General features: G+C 43.8%; 1 protein-coding gene across 1 annotated transcript in view; it reads left to right on the top strand.

Annotated features, from left to right (window-relative positions):
* The window catches only part of Mak (male germ cell associated kinase), a 52,937-nt gene that overhangs the window by 5,753 nt on the left and 24,945 nt on the right, over positions 1-22,239 (top strand). The window contains exons 2-8 of the mRNA XM_036186796.1: positions 7,013-7,333; positions 9,951-10,005; positions 10,798-10,919; positions 12,984-13,063; positions 14,922-15,054; positions 18,393-18,564; positions 19,516-19,683. Coding sequence (XP_036042689.1) covers positions 7,233-7,333; positions 9,951-10,005; positions 10,798-10,919; positions 12,984-13,063; positions 14,922-15,054; positions 18,393-18,564; positions 19,516-19,683 — 831 coding nt within the window. The 5' untranslated portion in view covers positions 7,013-7,232. The remainder of the gene's footprint in view (positions 1-7,012; positions 7,334-9,950; positions 10,006-10,797; positions 10,920-12,983; positions 13,064-14,921; positions 15,055-18,392; positions 18,565-19,515; positions 19,684-22,239) is intronic.

The following is a 22,239-nucleotide window of genomic DNA, read 5'->3' as shown; positions in this document are numbered from 1 at the left end:
CTTGAAGGCATCAGTGACATAGATATGACCACCATATTGCCTTTTTAAAATATGAAAATGTCTGTATTCCATACTCTTCCAAGAGTTTCACATACGTATTTGGTGAGCTTTTGTTAGATTTATGTATGTCAATACTGTTCTCATTTGACTGCTTAATAAATATAAATTAGCAAATAATCCAGGAATAGGAAGTCAACATTTTTTGGCATTGTGCTCTAATCCCAAAAATAGAGAATTGCATACCTTACCTCATGTGACAGGCCACACTCAAACCTCAAGCTCACCAAAACTTCATATAAAGTTACCTTCAAAGTATGTGTAGAAGGTGTATGTGAAACATGCATGGATTTCAGGTTTAGAATTGGGTCCTATCCTGAAGCTACTTCAGTATATATAAGCAAATATTCCAAAGTCCAGAAACATTTAAAACCTGTATCACTTCTGATCCTACACCTTATTAGGAGAACACCTGGTCTGAGGCTACATTCTGCCCCTTGGATTGTTTTAATAAATTTCTTTATTTTTGAAATTTTTAAAAATAGTGGTATAAAGCAATTCAGTTTCTGAACATATTTATTTATCGGTTTTTGTTTGAGATAGTGTTTCTCTGAGTGACAGCTCTGGGTGTTCTGGAACTCACCTTATAGACTAGGGTGGCCTTGATCACAGTGATCTCCCTAGTGCTGGAATCAAAGGCATGTACCACCACCACATGGCCTGAATCTATTTTTCAAATACAGTTTTAAAGTAAATTTCAGTTATTCAGGTTGTAATGAAAAACTCAGGTTCAGTCACCACACATCTGAGAGTGGTTCCTTTGTGAACTACTTCCAGTCAGTCACTTGAAAAACTCTATAGCCACATAACCACTAAATGCAGTAAGTGACCATACTCTGGATTCTCTACTGGGAGGGGAGGTGCTATGAAAGGTCATGATTGAATCAGCAGAGAGCATTGGAATGGGACTCGCCGAAGTATGGTGTTCATCTTCAGTATGGATATGGAGCTAGAATATGTGTATGTTAACCTTAGGTATTTCAGAAAGAGAGGTCTGTGTGTGCTCCCAGCATGTGTGTTTGGAGAGGGCACTCAGATAGTAAGGTGGGGTTAAAAGCTCAGAACGGGTGAATCTGTGGTCTTAGCTCTCTCTCTGTGAGTTTGGTGCAGACACTATCATTCAGAGTTTGTGCATGGTTAATGGGGGGACCTGTGGTTCTTGGATCAGCCTCCCCTGTGATGTAGGACAAGGTATTCAAGCTTTCTAGACTTATCAACTGTCTCATCTGCATCACAGAACTGTTGGGGGACCTGTATGAGAGTGCTCTGGGGGTTCGCCATGTGCTGTATACTGTTGTTACTAGAAAAGTCAAAATAGCTGGGTTTGGCAGTTCACACCTGTAATCCCAGTACTCAGGAGGCATAGTCAAGAGGATTGCCTCTAACACCAATTATGTTATCTCCCCTGGAAGGAGAGTGCTTGGATACTCATGTGTTAGCCCATCTATTAATTACATGACCATTTTAGTCAAAGGAGGAAAAGACAATAGTGATCCTGAATTATTTGTTGGTCACTGCTGCTCTAATGACACATGATGCAACTGTGAAGTCTGTTTCTCCCTCCCGTCCCTCACAAGCTGCACTTGGCCTGGCACTGTCCGCATTCTGCCCATCTTCTTCATCAGAGGACCCAGGACCCAGCGGACTGCTGGGACACTGCACATTCCTGACCATACTGCTTCTGTTCATAGTTTACTGGCCAGACCAAGTCACATGACCAAGTGGGGCCTGGAGTGTGCACGCTCTTCTACCATATGGGCCATGGCCAGTCAAAGGAGCGCTGTCAGATTCTGTGCAGAAAGTGTAGAACTGGGCTCTCCCACCCTGTGTTAATCCTATTTCTTGGCTAAGGTACAGACTGTACTAGTTTCAGTGCAGATTAACAATCATTTAGAGGAAAGTGCTTGCCATCGATGAAGGACATAATGACTTTGAGGGACCTGATAGCTTTATTTCTATGACTTGGATACCTGGAAGATGGGAAGTCTCAAATAATTGAGTTCCCTTCCTTTCCAGAAAGTTTCCCACTAGTATGGCTCATAAAGCAATACTCAAAACATTCTACTACTTTCCAAACCCAAAGTCCCCAAGTCCAAATTCCTCCAAACAAAAGCATGGTCAGGCCTATTACAGCAATATCTCAGTCCCTGGTACCAGCTTCTGTCTTAGTTAGGGTTTCTATTGCTGTGAAGAGACACCATGACCACAGAAACTCTTATAAAGGAAACATTTGATTGGGGTGACTCCCTAACAGTTTCAGAGGTTGAGTCATTGTCATGGTGGGGAACATGGTGGTGTGCAGGCAGACATGGTGCTGGAGAAGTAGATGAGAGTCCTACATACCATATTTTTTTTTTAGATCCTTTGTGGATTTTACATCATGCATTCTGATCCCACTTATCTCCCTATATCCTTGCATCCACCCTCTATCCTTGCAACCTCCCCATCAAAACAAAACCAAATTTAAGAGAAAAACCAAGAAACAAAGCCAAAAATTAAGAAAAAAGAAGACTCTTATTGTAGAAGTTGCAATGTGGCCCATTGAGTCGCTCAGTTCACCCTTTAGTCATCTTTGCTTGCAAGTGCTCATTACCACAAGTCATTGGTCGGCTCAAGGCCTCTGACTTGTGCTACACCAATGATGGACTCTCACTGGGCTCCTCTTGGACATCCTGTTGTTGTCCTGTGTCATGGAGATCCTGCTGTTTTGATCTGTAGGTTCGTCCCCTTCACATACTCCCAACAGTTGATTGATTCTCTGGATGTTGGAGTGGGCCAGCTCATAGCCCTGGTTCTGGACCAGCACTGCCTCAGCTAGCTCACCTATTGCAGCCTGCAGCAAGGAGCAGGGCCAGTTCTCCTGCTCTCAGGCCCTCAGATCTGAGATCCCCTCACTCATATCACCAAGGCCAGCTCTACTGTTTTGCCCAGGCAAGGTGCAGGGACCTCTCTCCTAATTGCTGTAGGGAGCATACGAGGGGGCACAGGATTGGCTCTCCTGCTCTCACGCCCTCAGGGCTGGCTCACCTGCATCCCTGACAACAGGGTCTTCTCCAGTGTGCTGCCCAGATGGGAAGCAGAGGTTGCTTTCTCGTGCACTGCAGCTGGTGAGGGTCAGGGTTAGCTCTCCTGCTCTTGTGACCCTGGGGCCAGCTCTCTCACCTGCTGCAGGTGGTGATGGGTGTAGGAGGGCATCTTTCCCTCACCCATGCCACCACATGGCAGATGAGGCTGGGCAGGGTCAGCTCTCTGGCTCTCATGCCCTCAGGGTCAGCTCACCTGTGTCCCTGACCACAGGGTCAGCTCTAATGTGCTTCCCAGGTGAAATGCATGCCTATGGTGAAGGGTGGGGCCATCTTTCCTGAGTGCATGGCAAGGTCTTCCTTGAGGGAGAGGGCAAGCTCGCCTGCTGCAGTATCCAATGAGGGGCAGGACCAACTGTCCCAGGGTCAGAGAAGGGCAGGGCGGCTCAGCACAGCATGGCTCCAATGATTCCCATGCCAACACTGGCCATGTACATCACTACAGACCCCAGCTGCAGCAGGACCACAGACCCAGACATGGCCCTCAGCAGCAGCTTGGGGGCCCAGATGACACCACAGCCCCCGTGGCAGCACAGACCCCTCAGATCAGCACAGCCCCAGCAGCAGCATGGCCCCCAGGCATCAACATGGTCCAGGGTGGCTGGCTAGACCCCAGGCATCCATAGGGCCTTTGGTGGCAAGTGGAACCATGGACACCACGCCCAGACCCCAGCCATGGCCCTAGGCAGTAACCCATGCCTGGATGTATCCATGGCTTCAGGTGGCAGCACCAGCCATCCAGATCAGCATGGCCCCTGGCACAGCGTAGTCCTCAGACACTGACATGCTCCAAGGTGGCCAATCAGACTCTGGTCCTCTGCATGGCCCTTGGATGGACATCAACTCAGACCCTGGCTGCTGTAGGGCCAAAGACCCAGACATTGCCCTCTGAAGCAGCCCTGGCCCAGATGACATCATGGTCCTGGGTGACAGTGCAGGCCACTCAGATCAGGATGTCTCTGGTGGCAGCATGGCCATGAGACACTGTCATGGCCAAAGGGTGTGGCCCAGACCCCAGGCTTCTATGTGGCTTTTGGTGGCAACATGGGCCACGGACATCAGTACAGACTCTGGCTGTGGTAGGACCATGGACCCAGTCATGTCATTACCATGGTCCCAGGTGGCACTACAGGTGGCCATCCAGACCCACATGGTCCTCAGATACCACCATGGCCCCAGGTAGCAGCCTAGACCCCTGGCATCGGCACAGTCTTCAGTGGCCTCAGGAGCCACAGACATCAACACAGACCCTGGATGTGGCAGGGCCACAAACCCAGACATGGCCCTCAGCCACAGCCCTGGTCTGGACGATACCAAGGCCCCAGTTGACAGCCCTGGCCACCCGAATCAGCCAGGAATGAAGCAGCAGCACAGCCCTCACACCAACATGGTCACAGGTTGTAGCCCAGACCCAGGGCATCCCTGTGGGCCCTGGCAGCAACCTGAACCGCGGCAGTGTGGCACTCAGACACCAATGTGACCCCCACCACAGGCCCCTGCACGGCCCCCATTTACAACAGGAGCTACAGACATCAACTCTGGCCCCCTCAGCAACTCCAGGGCCCTGGATCAAGACCTGACCCTTGGTCATAGTCCAGGCCCAGACATCTCCCTGGACTCAGGTAGACAGCTGGCCATTCTCATCAGCCAGTTTCTGACCACCCTCCCCTCTCAGGATGCTCCTCTCTCCCCAGCTCACAGACCATTCTGTTTCTCTTTCATGTCTACCTCCCTACCCTGTACTCTGTTACCACAATGGTGCCCACCTGCCCAGCGTCAGGGCTCTTGGTTGGGTCACAGGTGGCACTCGGTTGAATACTGCCCACCCCAGCCATAGGGATGGCACGAAGCTTTCCTCTCTTGTGCCCAGGCTCAGAGACCTTAGATAGTACTTGGTATGATGGTACCTGATTGCCTAGTGCCTCTGGCTTCTGGTTGCTTGTGGCCCCCACACACCCAAAAGTCTGGAGGTGGGGGCATCTGTGTCCATTGCAGATTCAGGCCAGGGTGAAGCCGGTGGATTGTGTGAGAGCCAAACATCTTGCAGGCAACAAGAAGTTGAATAAGACACTGGATCGGAGCCTGAGCATAGGAAACCTCAAAGCCCACCCCCACAGTGACACACTTCCTCCAACAAGGTCATACCTACTCCAACAGAGCCTAATAGTGCCCCTCCCTATGAGATTATGGGGGCCAGTTACATTCAGACTATCACACATGAATACCTAACTATGCATAGGTATCAGATAGTAAATAGTGGGTTCACCCTGAAAGTTCACTTGAGGCCACCGTTTTGCCTCCCTGTGCATGCACACCACTTCAGGCTACATCAGCTTTTCTATTCTTTATGCCCGATATAAATTGGGAATATAGTTAAACAGAAACTATTAAGTTTGATCCTTAATAGGGGTGGAGAAATCTATACTGTTGTTCAGAAATGGAAATACATGTAGCCTGCCTGGTACAGGTAGGAGCCCAAGGGGTTCTGAGTCTGCTAGATTCATTATTGGGAGAGGGTGTGTATGCATAATACATGCAGGTGAAGGAAGGAACTGGGGTGCCGAGTACATTATTAAAAGAAGGGGTGAGTGTGCATAACCCAAACTAAATAGTCAGGCTAAACAGCATAGTCTGTCTGTGCTTTCCTGCCACACACACACACACACACACACACATATGCAAATAGGGTTTGCATTTCTTTTTTTCTTTCTGTCTTTTTGTTGTTGTTTGTTTGTTTGTTTGTTGTTCGAGACAGGGTTTTTCTGTGTTTCCCTGACTATCCTGAATCTCACTCTGTAGGCCAGGCTGACCTCAAACTCATAGAGATGCACCTGTCTCTGCCTCCTGAGCGTGGTGATATATTGTGCACTCTAGTAAAATTTGCCTGAAGACCAGAAGATAGAACAAGCCACATAGATGCCAGGTAGTGGTGGCACACACCTTTAATCTTAGCACTTGGGAGGCAGAGATCTGTCTGGATCGCTGAGAGTTCAAAGCCTCCCTGGACTACATGAGATTGACTCAATCTAGGAAAGAAACAGAGCCAGACAATGGTGGCACACACCTTTAATCCCAGCACTTGAGATCTCATGCCTTTGCTTGGTAAGCACACCTGCCTTTAATCCCAGGAAGTGATGGCTGGGTGGAGAAAGGTATATAAGGCGTGAGGAGACAGGAACTGAAGCTTTTGCAGGCTAAGGAGCCCTAGAGGTATGATGTGGCTTGTTCCTTTATCTGTCTGTAAATATTTCAGCATTTACCCCAATATCTGGCTTTGGGTTTTTTATTAAAAAGACCATTTAGGATTTCAGGCAACACCCAAGTGAAGGGATTAAGGTGTGTGGCACTACCACCTGGCTCTTATTTCTTTGTATGAATGTTTTGCTTAGTTTAATGTAAAAGAAAGTGGCATATTATTTAAATAAAGTAAGTTCCTTTATATTACCATTCTCTTCATATAAAACTAACTTGTCTCATATTTACCTTACCTAATTTGGACAGTTGTAGCCTACTGGAAATTTTTAAGTAAATAATATAATTTGAATTTAACAGACTAGATTAAATGGTACAAAAATTGCTTCAAAGAATGAATGTAGTTTAGATGTCTGATTTTCCCAGGCTCCTTTGGAACAACATAGATTACAGCCAGTAAAAAGAGAATCACGTGAGCATTAAGACCGCTTTGATCAACCATGGATGGACTGCCCAGTGCGGGCACTGTGAGTCTGTGTGTGTAGACTTCCTGTCACACAGCACAAATGGCCTCTGACAATGGCCTTTCTATCAGCTCTAATTTTTCTGAAGCTAGGGTGCCAGTAAATGTGGTGTAGGGACTCTCTAATGAAAACATTTTCGGTGTGGTTTTTGCACAGGGTGTCCATAAGAATGGAAGCAGTGTCTCTTTGCCAGATTCCTTATCGCTGTATCTCATGAGTCTACCTGATCTCAAGGAAGAGCCATATTTATGATGACAAGCCTGTCACCAGTGTAGCAACCAGAAGGAAAAGGACCACAAATAAAGAAGTATTTAGATTTCTATTCCACGAGGAAGATATCTCCGTGAACAGCCCTGCTGCGTCACCTTTTCCCAAGATGAACCGATACACAACTATGAGGCAGCTGGGGGACGGCACATACGGGAGTGTGCTTATGGGGAAGAGCAACGAGTCTGGGGAGCTGGTGGCGATCAAGAGGTGCGTGCGCCTGCGCGGCACTGGGAGATTCCGCGCAGGTCTTGGTTGTTTCCCTTTGCTTGAGTACCTGCAGCATCAGGGAGAGAGGTTCAGTTCAGAAGCAAAGCAGTTTGCCTGATGAGGAACGCTATTCTAGGAAACAGAAAATTGCCGGAAAGGAATATACTTACGTGAAGGAAAAGTCCGTATTACTTTTATGCTTTGCTTTATTCAGATATATTAATAAACCACGTAAGTCTGAGTGCTCTGCTTTTTATGCCTGATACATTTGGGATAAAACTGGAAGTGGTGGATGTTACTCAGGTGTAAACATGGGGAGCAAACTAGACCCTACTGTTTCTTTAAAAACAATTGTCCTCAAGATAAAGGTTGCACTTAGAATGTCAAACTGAATCCTGAAGAGGATGTGTCATGTCACCATTCTCAAGAGCAGACACTTGACAATTCTGAATCAAGTTTTAAAGAATCAGCACCTCATATTTACACGTTGGAATGAGTGTAATCTTTTTATTAAACTAGTTTTCTTATATGGCTTTATTTGAATTTAGTTTTACTTTAAAGCCATTATGTTGTTTATCTTTTGGGAAGTAACAACTTTCTAGAAACCCGTCGTACTGAAAAGTACCTTTGGGTAAGTCCTGAATTTCATCAGGCTACGTCATCAGCTTCCTTACAGAGTCTGAATGACTAATGAAATTCTGATTCCATAAGAGTACTTCCAAAATAATAGCTGTGACACCCTTCATGTCTCATGCTGGGTCATAGATAACTCATAAAAATAAGATTATCCACTAAGTTTTCAATATGCTTTATAGTACAGTAGTGTATACTTTATGGAAAGGCATTTGAGCCACAGAGGCCACCAAGGCCATCCACCCGTGAACAGCTGAGCCAGGATTTACACCCACACTGGGCAGTTCCACGACCACATCTCGACCTCCCTCTGTCAAGTCCTTACCCGATTCCTCACGTATGCACTATAGCTTTATGAGGCCCTGCATCATAGAAATTAGCTCACTCAATCAAGGAACTTGAGCTTCCTGGTATCTATAAATCATAAACAGGAGATTGTATCATTTCCTCTTTTCTGTGACAAAATGCTAGAGAAAGATAACTAATGGAGGAGAGGCTTGTTTGTGCCTCACAATTGGGGAAGGGATGCAATCCGTCATAGCAGGGAAGGTGTGGTGACAGGCTGCTCATGTTATCTCAGCTGTTATGAAGTGAAGGGAGATGAATTCTGACGCTCAGCTCACCTTTTTTCCTTTGGATTCAGCCCAGGATCCCAGCCTGTAGGTTGGGGCCGCCCACATTCAATATACATTTTCCTCTTCAGTTAAATTCTTCTGGAAACATCCTTATATACACGCACCCAGAGGTGTTTCCTAGTGATGCTAAGGCCAGTCAAGGTGACAATGATGATTAATTATCACAGAGGTCACATGACTAAATGCAGTCATGGACATAGTTGGGTGGTTTGGTTTGATTTGGTTTGGTTTGGGGGAGGTTTTGTTTTGAGACAAGGTCTCACTATGTAGCCTTGATTGTCCAGAACTCACTGTGTAGCCCTGGTTGTCTAGAACTCACTATATAGACCAGATTGGCCTCAAATTCACAGAGATCCACATGCCCCTGTCCCCTGAGACTGGTACACACCTCCCCACCTGGCACATAGTTGTTCTTGTCTCTTGTTACTTTTGGTGACTAAAACTCCATATACACATCTCTTGTATGAGTAGGACAATTACTTTATTATGCTAAACAGAGTTCTGCTGTGTTTAATGAGGAACGGGGTAAGTACAGAGCAGAATGGGAGAAAGACTCTGGGGTCAGTTGCCACCCACTCTCCCTGGCCCAACAAGGAAAACAGAAAAGACTACTCTAAGTCTGGATCACCCGTGGGTTTTGTTTTGTTTGTTTGTTTGTTTGTTTTCCTTTCTTTCCCTGATTTAAATTATTTCATGGCCTCTTTTCCAAAGATGAAGTTGTAATGTAAAAGTTACTAGATTAAGTCTTTCGCTGAATTTCTGACCAAACTTTGTAACTGTCACCCTACCCCACTTCTGAAGTATACTGTTTCTTTCTTCCTTCCTTACTTTCTTCCTTCCTTTCTTTCTTTCTTTCTTTTGTTTTTTGTTTTTCGAGACAGGGTTCCTCTGTGTAGCCCTGGCTGTCCTGGAAGTCACTCTGTAGATCAGGCTGGCCTTGAACTCAGAGATCATCTGCCTGCCTCTGCCTCCTCGAGTGCTGAGATTAAAGGCATGCACCACCACCGCCTGCTTGTGTTTATCTTCTAAGCTACAGAAAGGAAATATGCATGGGGAACTTTTAAAAGGAAAGTCACAGTTAAAGTGATAAAAATGGTCAAGAACTCACTGAGGATGGAAACCCCAGGGGCAGCAATGCTTGTGTTGACAGCTGGCAGAAGGGCAGCTGGACATGCACACCTGAGCCCAGACTTGGCACCATGAGGCATGAGCAACAACGGAGGCGATTTCCTTCTGGGGATGAAGAGCGGTGCCCACAGTGAAGCCACAATCAAGAACACCAGAGGTGGTGAAATTTGGTTCTAGGGGCCTTCAGTCCTGAACGCTAAATGTTCCCTCATTTATTTCAGGATGAAGAGAAAGTTCTATTCTTGGGATGAGTGCATGAACTTGCGAGAAGTTAAGGTAAAGAAGTCAAGGCCCCAACAGAGCACCATATCCAAGGACAGCACCTGAGATTATTGTAGACAGTGGTTCGCAACCTTCCAGTGCTGTGACCCTTTAGTACAGTTCCTCATGTTGTGACTCCGACCGTAAGATTATTTCCATTGCATAACTGTAATTTTGCTACTGTTATGAATCATAATGTAAATTATCTGCTATGCAGTATCTCTGATATGTGACCCCCAAAGGGGTTGTGACCCACAGGTTGAGAACCATTGTTCTAGACTCTTCCAAATGCCTCCTAAAGTTAACTGCATCTACCCCCTTCCTTTCCATTCCTCCTTTCTCCCCTGTTAGTGGGGAATAGACAATAACCAGGCCTCCTCCTACTTAACAATGACCTTAAAACTCACATGTCAAGGAAAAAGGCAGCTTTTAAATCGCCACATATGTACCATTGTCTTGTGTTTTATGGTGAGATTTTAGAAACTTTGTGTGGAGTCTGACATGGGTAAGTCAGAAAGAAACAGTTAGACCTGCTTTGGAATATGAAGAGAAAAAGCGGCCGGTTAACACTCCAGGCAGATACTGTGCAGTTGGTTGCCTCTTTTCACTTAGTACTCATTGCTTAAGTCATTTAATATTTGCTTTAAATTAATGCTCCAAGATCTTTTAGAATTATGTAGTTAGTCATAGATTTATTAATGAATCTAAAGGAGATAAACAGTTACCTGAGGTAACTAGCTAGCACAAATAAGGTCCTGCACTTCTATAAATTTGCTTTAAGAATAGTACTGCTCTCCTGTTTTACAGTCCCTGAAGAAACTCAATCATGCTAATGTGATTAAACTAAAAGAAGTTATCAGAGAAAATGACCATCTTTATTTTATATTTGAATATATGAAAGAAAACCTCTATCAGCTAATGAAAGACAGGTATGTCTTTATTTTATGAACACTGTGTTTTCCCTGTCATTTCTTCCCATGAATTCCATCCGTGAATCACACTTGATGATGTGCTGGTTTAGAACTCGAAGAGGCAGGTTTAGATGAATTGACAGTTATTTCATCAAATGGTAGCATTTGACATGAAGAGCCAGCTGTGACGTCACTACCCCTCTTCCCCTGGCACTCCTCAGCAGCTGACGTAAAGACAGATATAAACTTACCAACCACCTGCCCCGTTTGAACGCAGGGAATCAGTAGTCTTACGTTCCAAAGTAAAGCTGGCTTTAGGGCAAAAATGAGGACATTGTCTTCATTGTCCTGTCAGGCTTCTTACGAAAGAGCTGAGAAGAAATGATGAGCCAAGTAGTAAAAAGTAAAGCTCTCCAGAAACGCTGAGGCAGGAGCTGGGGAAACGTCGGTGAAGGCCACTGGACAAGCGTGAGGACCGAGTTCTGATCCTCAGGAGCCACACAGACAAGCCAGGTGGATGGCTGTTACCCCAGCATGGGAGAAGAGGGACAGGTGGAGCCCTGGACCTCATCTGTTAGGCAGTCTGGCCAATGAGTGAGCTCCTGATTCAGTAAGAGAGCCTGTTTCAAAGAAGCAAGGAGGAGATAATGGAGGAAAGCCTCCAACACTGACCTCCAGCCTCGCCAAGTAAATACACACATTCATACGTCCACCCTGCCCCCCAGGATAAATGCACACATTCATACGTCCAACCTGCCCCCCCCAGGATAAATACACACATTCATACCCTGCCCCAGAGAATCTGATTTAAATTTTGCATCTTAATTCAATTCTCATCAGGACCTTATCATGGATATTATCTAAGTACCATATCTAAGGTAGTAGCTACCTTGTGTGACTTTCAAGGCCTTAAAATGATTAAATTGAACTGTGCTATAATGCAAAATAAAGTATACACCAAATTTGGAAACTTAATAATTTGGAAAATTATTAATAATTTTATATTAGGCAGGTATGGTAGCTTCACACCTGTAATCCCAGCACTCAGTGGGTGGAGGAAGGAGGACCAGAAGAAGCAGAGTCGTCTTGAGCTACGTAGCATCTTCAACGACAGCCTGGGCTTCATAAGACCAGGTCTCACAAGTCTAAGAATAAGGGCAGTAACAACAACAACTTTGTATTGATTGTATGTTTAAACAAACACACTTTTTAAACTAAGTGCAAAGATAGAGTTGGGGGAGACCAGTAAGTGGGCACTAAGAAGTAAAACGTTCTGGGGTTTCCATGGTATAGTAATAGTTGTATAACAATTTAGGTAACAATTACAAATTGCATAGTTCAAAAGGTAGTAGAAAGAATTTGGAAGTTTTTACCATAAAGAAACATAAATACTTACCCTGATTTAAATATTATATAGTATATACACACATGAAAATATCACATTATATGCATATTTCTGTTTTATATTCATATAAATATGCATTTGTAATACTTAGGCATCAATCAAAATAAATTTAAAAATAATTTTAATTAAGTTTAATGTTTCCTTTTTGTTAAATGTAGCTGCTAGAAAAATTAAACAGGGTTCATATTTAGCTCTTAACTGTATTTTTATTGGATGGTACTGATATGCAGCATGAAACAGAAGCATGGTGGGACGTAGTAGTAGAAGCTTGTAATCCTAACACGGGGGGAGGTTGAGGCAAGAAGGTTGTAAGTTCAAAGCCAGCTTCAGGCATACGGTAAGACCCTATCTCAAAACAATAAGGACCTAAAACATGCCGACCCTGCTTATCAAAGTCTACTTACTTATTTCCTGATACTGATAGTTTTCCAGGGTAGTTTGCTCTTATTGAGACAGTTTAGATTTTAACTCTTGAATATTTGTATAAGACATTTGCTTTGGAGTTGAGGTTTTCTAAAACATCAAAACAAACAAACAAATCTTTATGTTCACATTTTAAGCCTACAGCATTTAGCACAACTCTGTTAATTATACCATTAGCCAACAGAGGCTACAAGGCAAAAGGAGTGTCAGCCATCTTCATTTTTGGTTGGTTAACAGATATTCATTTTTTCCAGAAACAAACTGTTCCCTGAGTCAGTCATCAGAAATATTATGTATCAAATACTGCAGGGGCTGGCCTTTATCCATAAACATGGTAAGTTTCTTTGTAGTCACATTTCCCTGTAGCTGTAGGGTATTATCAAGACCACACATAGGAATAGCACTGTCATCTGCTAAGTTATGCTAAACACACTGAGGTTGTCATCTAAACATTATAATTTTTATAATTGTGTATGGATATCTATTATCTTTTTTATCTATAACAGACTTTTAAGAAGTTTGATCATCAATCTGCCTTATGCCCCTCCCCCAAAACTTAAAGAAAGTTGAAAAAAAAAAAAGAAAAGAAAACAACAAATTCTCTCTTGTGGGGCTTGGGGCAGGTTAGTGAAGGAATTTTCTTTTTAGACAGAAGTAAACAGTTTTATTTGACAGGCTACACTGAGAACAGCATCTTGGAGAACCCCTGGGTGGTGTGCCGGCCGTTTCCTGATGTGGGAAGAGGGAAGCAATGGGATTTGGGGTTGGGATTTGGGGTTGGGATTTGGGGTTGGGATTTGGGGTTGGGATTTGGGGTTGGGATTTGGGGTTGGGATTTGGGGTTGGGATTTGGGGTGGTGGCTGATTTTGTTTTCTTCATCATTCTGATTGGACAGGATAGAACTGTGGGGATTTTGTTTTGTTTTTTGTTTGTTTGGTTTTGGTTTTGGTTTTGGTTGTTGTTATTTTTCTTCTCTGTGGGGGAAGCTTTTGGGGCCAGACTTACCTTTGGGAGACCTGTTTCTGTTCTCTCAATGATGGTCTTCCATCCAAACTTACTTTGGAAAAGATTAGACGCCTTTGATCAAGCATGGCTACTTGCAGGAATATAAATAATGTGCAGTGCCTGTGTGTGATGTTTCATAGTTGTCCTTAGTGTTTACAGGGTTTTTATAATTTATAGTTACTTCCATTAATGGAAGCTGATATTTATTTTCTATGAATCTCTTACTCATTTACTTTTAGTTTATGTGATTTTGTTTGTCTATGGAACCAAAATAAATATTGGCTCAGAAATCAAATATGTTTGCTGTTACTGAGAGTCTGTTTAGAATCACTGGCCATTTGGATATTTAGTTAGACAAGATTTGTAGGTTTGTGTCATAGTATCGCTGCACTTGGAACCTAGGCAGGCAGTGGTTTAAAATGTTGATGCTTAGAGAGCCGACTCAAACCTCTGTGGAATGCCTTTGGTCCCAACCACAGTTCTTCTCCCTAGTGGGGTCTTCAGAATGGAACACCTGAGCCCGCCTTAGGGAAGAATCCCCTTAAAGCTTACTTTCAAGGAGAGTCCTCACAGTTTCCTTTTCCTGCCCATTTCCTCCGGGCTGCCCATTAGCCTCTGTAACTGACCATTATTTCATAGACAGAGTTGGTAATAATGAGCATTTTCATTATTGGGTTTTTCAAAGACTTAGCCGTCAGGGGGAAGTAAACTGTTAAATAAATGAGGAGATTAGTTAAAATGTTGGGGTCTCTTTTGTCCAGCGGACTTTTCAAATATGTGACTAAACTCAAGCCACAGGAACAAGACCAGCTACATCGAATCAAACTGAGTCAGGAAGCGATGGCCAAGCTTCTCCATGTACCTCTGATAACAATACATCCACAGTCCATAAGGTTGTGGAAATAGTAGGAGATGGCCTCAATGTGTCAGGATCTCTCCCTCATATACATCTACTAAAGCCACAACTTAAAAATACTTGTCAAATGGGCAGTTGTTTTTAATGATCTTATATGTTGTGTGCAAGTTCCCACACCCTGTTACTTCTTCCGCAGAAGGCATTTCCTCTCATAACCCCATGTTGCTAATAGGAGGACTTGCTTCTATTTATACAAACCCCAAAGGTCATACGATGATGATGATAATAAACAAGGTGACTTACTGCGTTTTTCCTCTCTTGCTGGCACAGGCTTTTTTCACAGGGACATGAAACCAGAAAACTTGCTTTGTATGGGTCCAGAGCTGGTGAAAATTGCTGATTTTGGACTTGCAAGAGAATTAAGATCACAGCCACCGTATACTGACTATGTGTCTACCAGATGGTAACGTTTATGACTTAAGTTTTCCTATGTTGGATAGTTAATTATCTTTCCAGAGGGTCCATATTTGGTATTTAAAACAAAATGTAGAGATTTTATGTTCTTTACAGAGAGGGAAGAATTGGCTCATGGCTATTCCAATAATGAAATAAGAGAAGGAAATAAGATTTCACTCAATCATCCATTCAGCAAATAACACTGAACATCTACTGTATGCTAAACATTACTGTAGGCACTGGGAATACAAGGCCATGAACAAAACAGAAGAGAAGTCTTTGCCCCATGCAGCTTACGTGACAGCCAAGCACAAATATGCTAAATAATACGTTACCAAAACCCTGTCATGGTCCCAACTGCCTATCAACATAGCGCATTCTACTCAATGGAAAGCTACTCAGCAGGACAAAGGGACAGTCCACAGTGACATACAACACCACGGCTGCTTCTCAGAAGCCACACAGGAAAAGAGCTTCTGTATGAATGTTGTCATTTGTACAACGTACAGGACTAAGGAACGGTGCCGGTTTAAGTTAGAGTAGTGGTTTCGTGAGCCTTCGAGGATACCGGTAGATGCCTTTCTTGATATGTTTGTTGGGCCCATGAGTGTGTTCCATTTGCGGAAAATTCTTCAAACTGTACTTGCGAGTTTAAGTGTGTTTTCCTGTATATATTTGTAAAAGCAAGTGTGCATGTATATCACATGGCAATACATTATTATAAACAAAATAACCTATGGAGAGGGGATGGGAAGAGGAGTCAGTGAGGAGGGAAAGAATGCTGCTGTTATCGTGGAGTCTCGTTGACCACAGCCCTGAAGAAGATACTGAAATCAGATGCTGAGAGTAAAGGCCTGGGGCAGGAGTGTGTCTTAACAAGTTCTGCAGAATCAGTAAGAAAAGCAGTGTGGGAAGTGAGGTCAGGCCAGCTGAGGGCTGTCTGGTCACATGGGGCCTTTTGTAGACCATATGAGGACTGGCTTTTTGAAATTATTTGTTTGTTTGTTTTATTGGTGTTTTGCTTGCATGTACGTTTGTGTGAGAGTGTTGGATCCCCTGGAACTGGAGTTACAGAGTTAGCAGCTGCCAAATGGGTGCTGGGAAATGAACCCAGGTCCTCTGGAAGAGCAGCTGGAGCTGTTAACGGCTGAGCCATCTCTCCAGCCCCGAGGACTGGCTTTTGAACCTACACAAAGGAGGGAACCGGGGAACAGCTGTGTGGAGCAGTGTGCTGTGCTTGGCTGGGATTTCCAGCCATTCCTCTGGCTGGCACGTCAAAAGATTTTAAGAAATCTAAATTTCAATCAGGAAGCAAATGGTATTGAGCTGGACCTCCTGGCCATGGAGGGGATGAAGTGTGTGATTCTGAGTCTGCATCAGATGGGGTGCAGTGGGGGTGCTGATAGAAAGGAATCCGAGACTCAAAGGTTTTTGTCTGACAGATCTAAAATGATGACTCACCGCCAAAAACTGAGATGAAGATCTGAAAGTTGACCTCTGGATTAAGGATTGAGAGCTTGGGCAAGGGCTGGGCTGGAGTCATGTGCTTATGAGTCCTCAGTGCAAGGAAATGGTACAGTTGGAGAAGAGAGGAGCTTTGAGGACTGAGTCGAGAGAGAGAGAGAGCAACTGGGTGTCCTGGTTTGCCCAGGGCAGTCTTAGCCAGTGTCATTAGCAACCGCTTCACTGAAGTAAGCTGGGGTGGACCTGGTAGACCTCTGCTGGGTGTGTGTGTGTGTGTGTGTGTGTGAGTGTGTGTGTGTGAGAGAGAGAGAGAGAGAGAAAGATCGATCTAACCTGGTGATGTTCGCGACATGCCTGACATGAACCAAGCCTACACCTTGACACATGGTTAAATATGAAAGATGACTGCAATTCCCCATCTCCCCTTATCCAACATTTTCCCAAAATCATGTGACAAAGTTTATAAGACAGGAGTGGTCCTCCACTCACTCCTGTGGTTGGGGTGTTGGCAGAAATGCTTGATACTGCTACCCTTTAGCTGGAATGGGGAATGCCAGCCACCATGCCACAAGCCTTTGGAATGTCAGTTGGTGACATCATGGCACACAGGAACTGAGCACTAAGTGCTGCAGCCTGGATGTTCTGTCTGTGAGGATTATTACATTGTATGAACCTACAGTAATTTCATTGTTTGATGTTATAGGTAAAGTTGTGTTTCCTCTAAATGATACTTTGAACCTCTAACCCCATGTATATGACCCCACTTGGATATTAAGTCTTTGTAGACATAATTAAGTTAAACCAAAGTCAGATATGAGTAAGATGTCTTCATCACAGCCTGGAATTGGCTTTGCCCTAGATCCTTCGGAGGTCACGGCCATGCCACATCTTATCATCAGAATTGTCGCTCTGAAGGTGTTAAGAGAATAAACTTGGTGTTTTCAGTCATTTGGGTTGTGGTACTTTGTGGCAGTAGCCTTGTAGTGAGGAATACATGCTTTCTGAAGAAATTATTTTGAAGGAACTCTCCCATCAACAACAGTCTCCAAAAACAAACAAAGTGGAAAACTGGTGCTTTTCTGTTTATCAAGAGAAGCAAATGATGAACATATGAAAATACTCCTTGGCATTTGCTTTCTACCACAAGGGGTCATCATTGCTGATATACGGCAGACCAGAATACACCAATGCCCCAGATAGTGTCAGGATACATTTGAAAAGTTAACGAATGGAGAAATAAACTATATATACACAGTGGAGTTGTAGGCGTCTGTTAAAAAGAATGAAATTATGTCACATTTAGGAAGATGGATTGAGCTGGAGATCATCGCATTAAGTGATAGAAGCCAGACTGAGGAAGACAACCGTTGTGTAGGAGTTCAGCGAGGGTTGAGGGGGTGTTGCAGGGCATTGCCACTTGCCCTTGCTCTTGTAAATTAAAAATAGTGTTATCTATATAAGGAAGCAAATGATAATATGAGCATTTTCAATCATATTTTTTAAAAAAGGAAAAGAAATCCACTATTGAAGGACAACTCTGCTACCTTTCCTTTCCTAACCTGCATGTGGGTACATGAACACCTGATGGTTTTGTCCACGGTTCTTTATGAATAATTCAGAGAGTACTTACCTTCCCAATATCCATATGAAAACCATAAAGGATGCGTTTCAATGGATATGAAAAGCATAATGTCAAGCCACATGGACATTTTCTCTACATTTGTAGCCAGCTCCTCTAACTGTGGTCAGGAAGTAGGTGTCACACCAAGTCCCTGGTAGACAGAAGGCACTTTGTCCTTGGGTCTGTTGACTCCTGCTGTCCGTCCACCTGTGACATTACCCTGGAAACAGCCTTTCCCATGTTGTTTTCTATTTTCACAGGTATCGTGCTCCTGAAGTTTTACTGAGATCCTCAGTGTACAGCTCTCCCATTGATGTGTGGGCTGTGGGAAGCATAATGGCCGAGCTCTATACCTTTAGACCGCTTTTCCCAGGGACAAGTGAGGTTGATGAAATCTTTAAAATTTGCCAAGTGTTAGGGACCCCCAAGAAAGTAAGTACTCTAGTCTCCAAGTTGTCATGACCTTTGAGTACCCCTCCTTGCCACTTTGCTTTTTCATTTTATGACTTCTGACTATTTCTCACTTTAGCAGAGGTGTGCAACGTTTTCCGTTTCAAATAGCTTTATATGTTAATCATTGTCTTACAAGTATTTTTATTTCATTGGAGCGCAAGAAGGAATGCAAGAAGTCAGAATCTCACTGGATTTGAAGGGCGAAAAGGTGTTTGCTTTTCCTTAAGAAATGTAAGGGACAAGTCTGCCTGGAGCTTAAGTTTGGACTGATGATCCTGACTCCAAGATAGCCCACTAAGACTGCCCTGCCTGTTCTGTGAATGCCCATCACTCATTCATTAACCCTTGGGACCCTAGACCTTATTTTCTCTTAGCCTTTTTCTGGTTTCCATTTCTATCTCTGCTATGGTTTTAGGTCTACTGAATTCTGAATACCTCTCCATGGCTATTGCCTTTGGGGTTGACCTTACTGTCTAAGATGCAATTAATAAATATGACGTGGAATTATAGCCTAACAAAGCTAGCACTGGCCTCTCAGTTGACAGGTGAATGTAGATGCTAAGGCATGAAGCTGATGACCATTTCCCAGCTACAAGTGCTTTAACAGTGGACTTGCTCTGACGTGTAGGATCTGCACGGGATGCAGCCTCTTTATAATGCTCCTGTCCTTATTCTTTCAGTCACTAAGTTGTCACTGAGACTAAACACCAGAAAGAGTTTGATATTTGCAAATCTGAAGATGTACTCTTTCATTTATATCCCCTCTCAGTTCCATGTTCTTTTCATAAGGCGTAGAGTCTGGTATTTTATTTGCACATTTATTTATCTGACTCAGAGTTGAAGTTCCCCACCTGAGTGGTTCCTATGTCACTCCTGGGTTTTATATTAATTACAAAAATCAATTTTCTCTCTGTATATATCCTTAAACAGAGTGATTGGCCGGAAGGATACCAGCTTGCCTCCTCCATGAATTTCCGCTTTCCTCAGTGCATTCCTATAAACCTGAAAACTCTCATTCCCAATGCCAGTGCCGAGGCTATTCAGCTTATGACAGAAATGTTGAGCTGGGATCCAAAGAAACGACCAACTGCAAGCCAGGTGAGGAGTTCCCAGGGACAGCTTTTTAATTTGTGAGGGTTTTTAAAAAGTATTTGTTTTATGTGTATGTGTATATGTGTGTGCCTCAGTATATAGATGTGCACCACCTATGTATAGGAACCCACAGAGGCCAGAAGAGAACATTGGATCCCCTGGAACTGGGGCTATAGATGTTTGTGAGCCACCATGTAGGGGTTTGTAGCAGGCTTTTTCTTGGGCCACCAACCAGCTCCCAAATCATGACATGGAAACTTATTATTAGTTCTAAATGCTTGGCCTTATCTTAGGCCTGTCCCATTAGCTTATAACTTACTTTAACCTGTTTCTCTTCATCTGCGTTTAGCCTCATGGCTTTTTTACCTTTCATTCTGTATATCCTCCTCCTGCCCTGTCTGTCTGTCTGTCTCTCTCCAGCCTAGAGTCCTCCTCCCACTTATTCCCTCTGCCCGCCAGCCCCGCCCACCCCTCTCCTGCCTATTGGTCATTCAGCTTTCTATAGACCAATCAGGTGCCTTAGGCAGGCAATGTAAAACAGCAACACACCTTTACATAATTAAACAAATGCAGCATAAACAAATGCAACACATCTTTATATAGTTAAAGTAATATTATATTCTACAATGGGGACTGGGAACCAACCCTATGTCTTTACAAAAGCAGTAAGTGCTCTTAACCACTAAGCCATCTATCTCTCCAACCTCTAAATTTGTGAAGTTTTGCAATTTTACATTTGCAATCACATTTGCAATTTTACAAACGCATTGATTCTTGACCCATGTTTTACCAAGAAATCCAAGACACCCACTATATGCAACAAAGCAATAGTGAGCCATGGAAAGTTTGAGAGTATTGCAAATGGAGCCACAGCATGATGGTGTCATGTGGTCCCAACAAGCGAGAAAGGAGACCACCACTAATGATAAGTCTGGTGTGACCTTTGAGTCAGGCAGATTCCTGTTCTGAGCAGCACACAGTGGACTTCTTTGGTTGAGGGGCAGCATTCTTGTTCATGGTGTGTATTAAGAAATGAGATGTGGCCAAGTGGTGGTGGCGTGTACCTTTAATCCTAGCACTCAGGAGGCAGAGGTAGGTGGATCTCTATGAGTTCAAGGCCAGCCAATCTACAAAGTAAGTTCCAGGACAAGCTTCAAAAGCTACACAGAGAAACTCTGTCTCGAAATCCCCCCCCCAAAAAAAGAGAGACTGCAGTATTGGGGTTTAGCTTTTGACTCCCACAGGAAGGTAGCATTGTGGCACTTTGTGCCACAAACCTCATGTTCTCTAAAATGTCATCCCTTTATTTGCCAAAGGCTTAACAACAACAACAAAAAAAGATGATGAATTTTATTATATTCTTTAAATTTAGCGTAAATTCCATGTGAAAATTACCCCTCCCTCATTTAAAAAAAATCAACTTATATGTTTCCTAAAGACTAGCTGCAAAAGCCAAAGAGAAAGATTAATATCTGAACATAGACAGGTAATTAGAGAGTGGTGGTTGGCATGCAGGTTCCCTGTGTTGTAGAATATTATTTTAAGGTGTGTTACTTTTGTTTCTGCTGCATTTGTTTAACTCTGTGAAGCTGTCACTGTGCCTGTCTAAAACACCTGATGGTCTAATAAAGAGCTGAACGGCCCATAGCAAGGCAGGAGAAAGGACAGGCAGGGCTGGCAGGCAGAGAGAATAGATAGAAGGAGAGATCTGGGAGGAGAGAAGTAGGAGCCAGAGAAGGAGGAGGACTAAGGGGCCAGCCACCCAGCTACACAGCCAGCCATGGAGTAAGAGTAAGATGTACAGAAGTAAGAGAAGGGGAAAGCCCAGAGCAGAAGGTAGACGGATAATTTAAAGCTAAGAAAAGCTGGCTGGAAACAAGAACCCTAGGCTGGGCATTCATAAGTAATAATAAGCCTCCATGTGTGAATTTATTTAGGAGCTGGGTGGCAGGCTCCCCAAAAGAGCAAAAACCTCCAACAACAGCCCTGTGAGATAATCACCACAGCAATGGTCTTGGCATAGGAAGAAATCACTAGAGATTGTGCATATCTACTTAAAAACCAGGCCATTAAAACCAACAGAAAACGTGTGTAAATACTTGATGCCATGATGAGAACAATGTGGCTATGAAAGCAATGAAGAGGGCCAGCGAGATGGCTCAGCAGGTTCGTGTACTTACTGAGGTCCTGAGGTCAATCCCGAGAACCCGCATGGGGTTGTTTATAATTTGACTAGAAAAAAATTCTCAATGTGTTCACCTTGCCTATAGTTTATTTAAAAATATGAGACAAAATCCAAGGAATGTGCACCTGTGGATTGCTCAGTGTGCTTCAGTTCTGGAAGGCACTTTGTCCTGGAAATTTTGTCTTTGGCTACAGGATTCTCAGCATTGCCCAACCTTGTATTTCCTACACAGATCCTACTTACTGGGGCCTCATTAGTGCAGAGTTGATGGTTAGCACGTATGGGACCACAGGTTCAATACCCAGAACTCACACCAAGAAAATCATTGTTAATAATGAGCGGTATGCCCTACATTAAGGATGCACACGATTTAAACT

This window comes from Onychomys torridus, chromosome 5, assembly GCF_903995425.1.
Source record: "Onychomys torridus chromosome 5, mOncTor1.1, whole genome shotgun sequence".
Classification (NCBI taxonomy): domain Eukaryota; kingdom Metazoa; phylum Chordata; class Mammalia; order Rodentia; family Cricetidae; genus Onychomys; species Onychomys torridus.
This window is presented reverse-complemented; position numbering and strand designations above follow the sequence as displayed.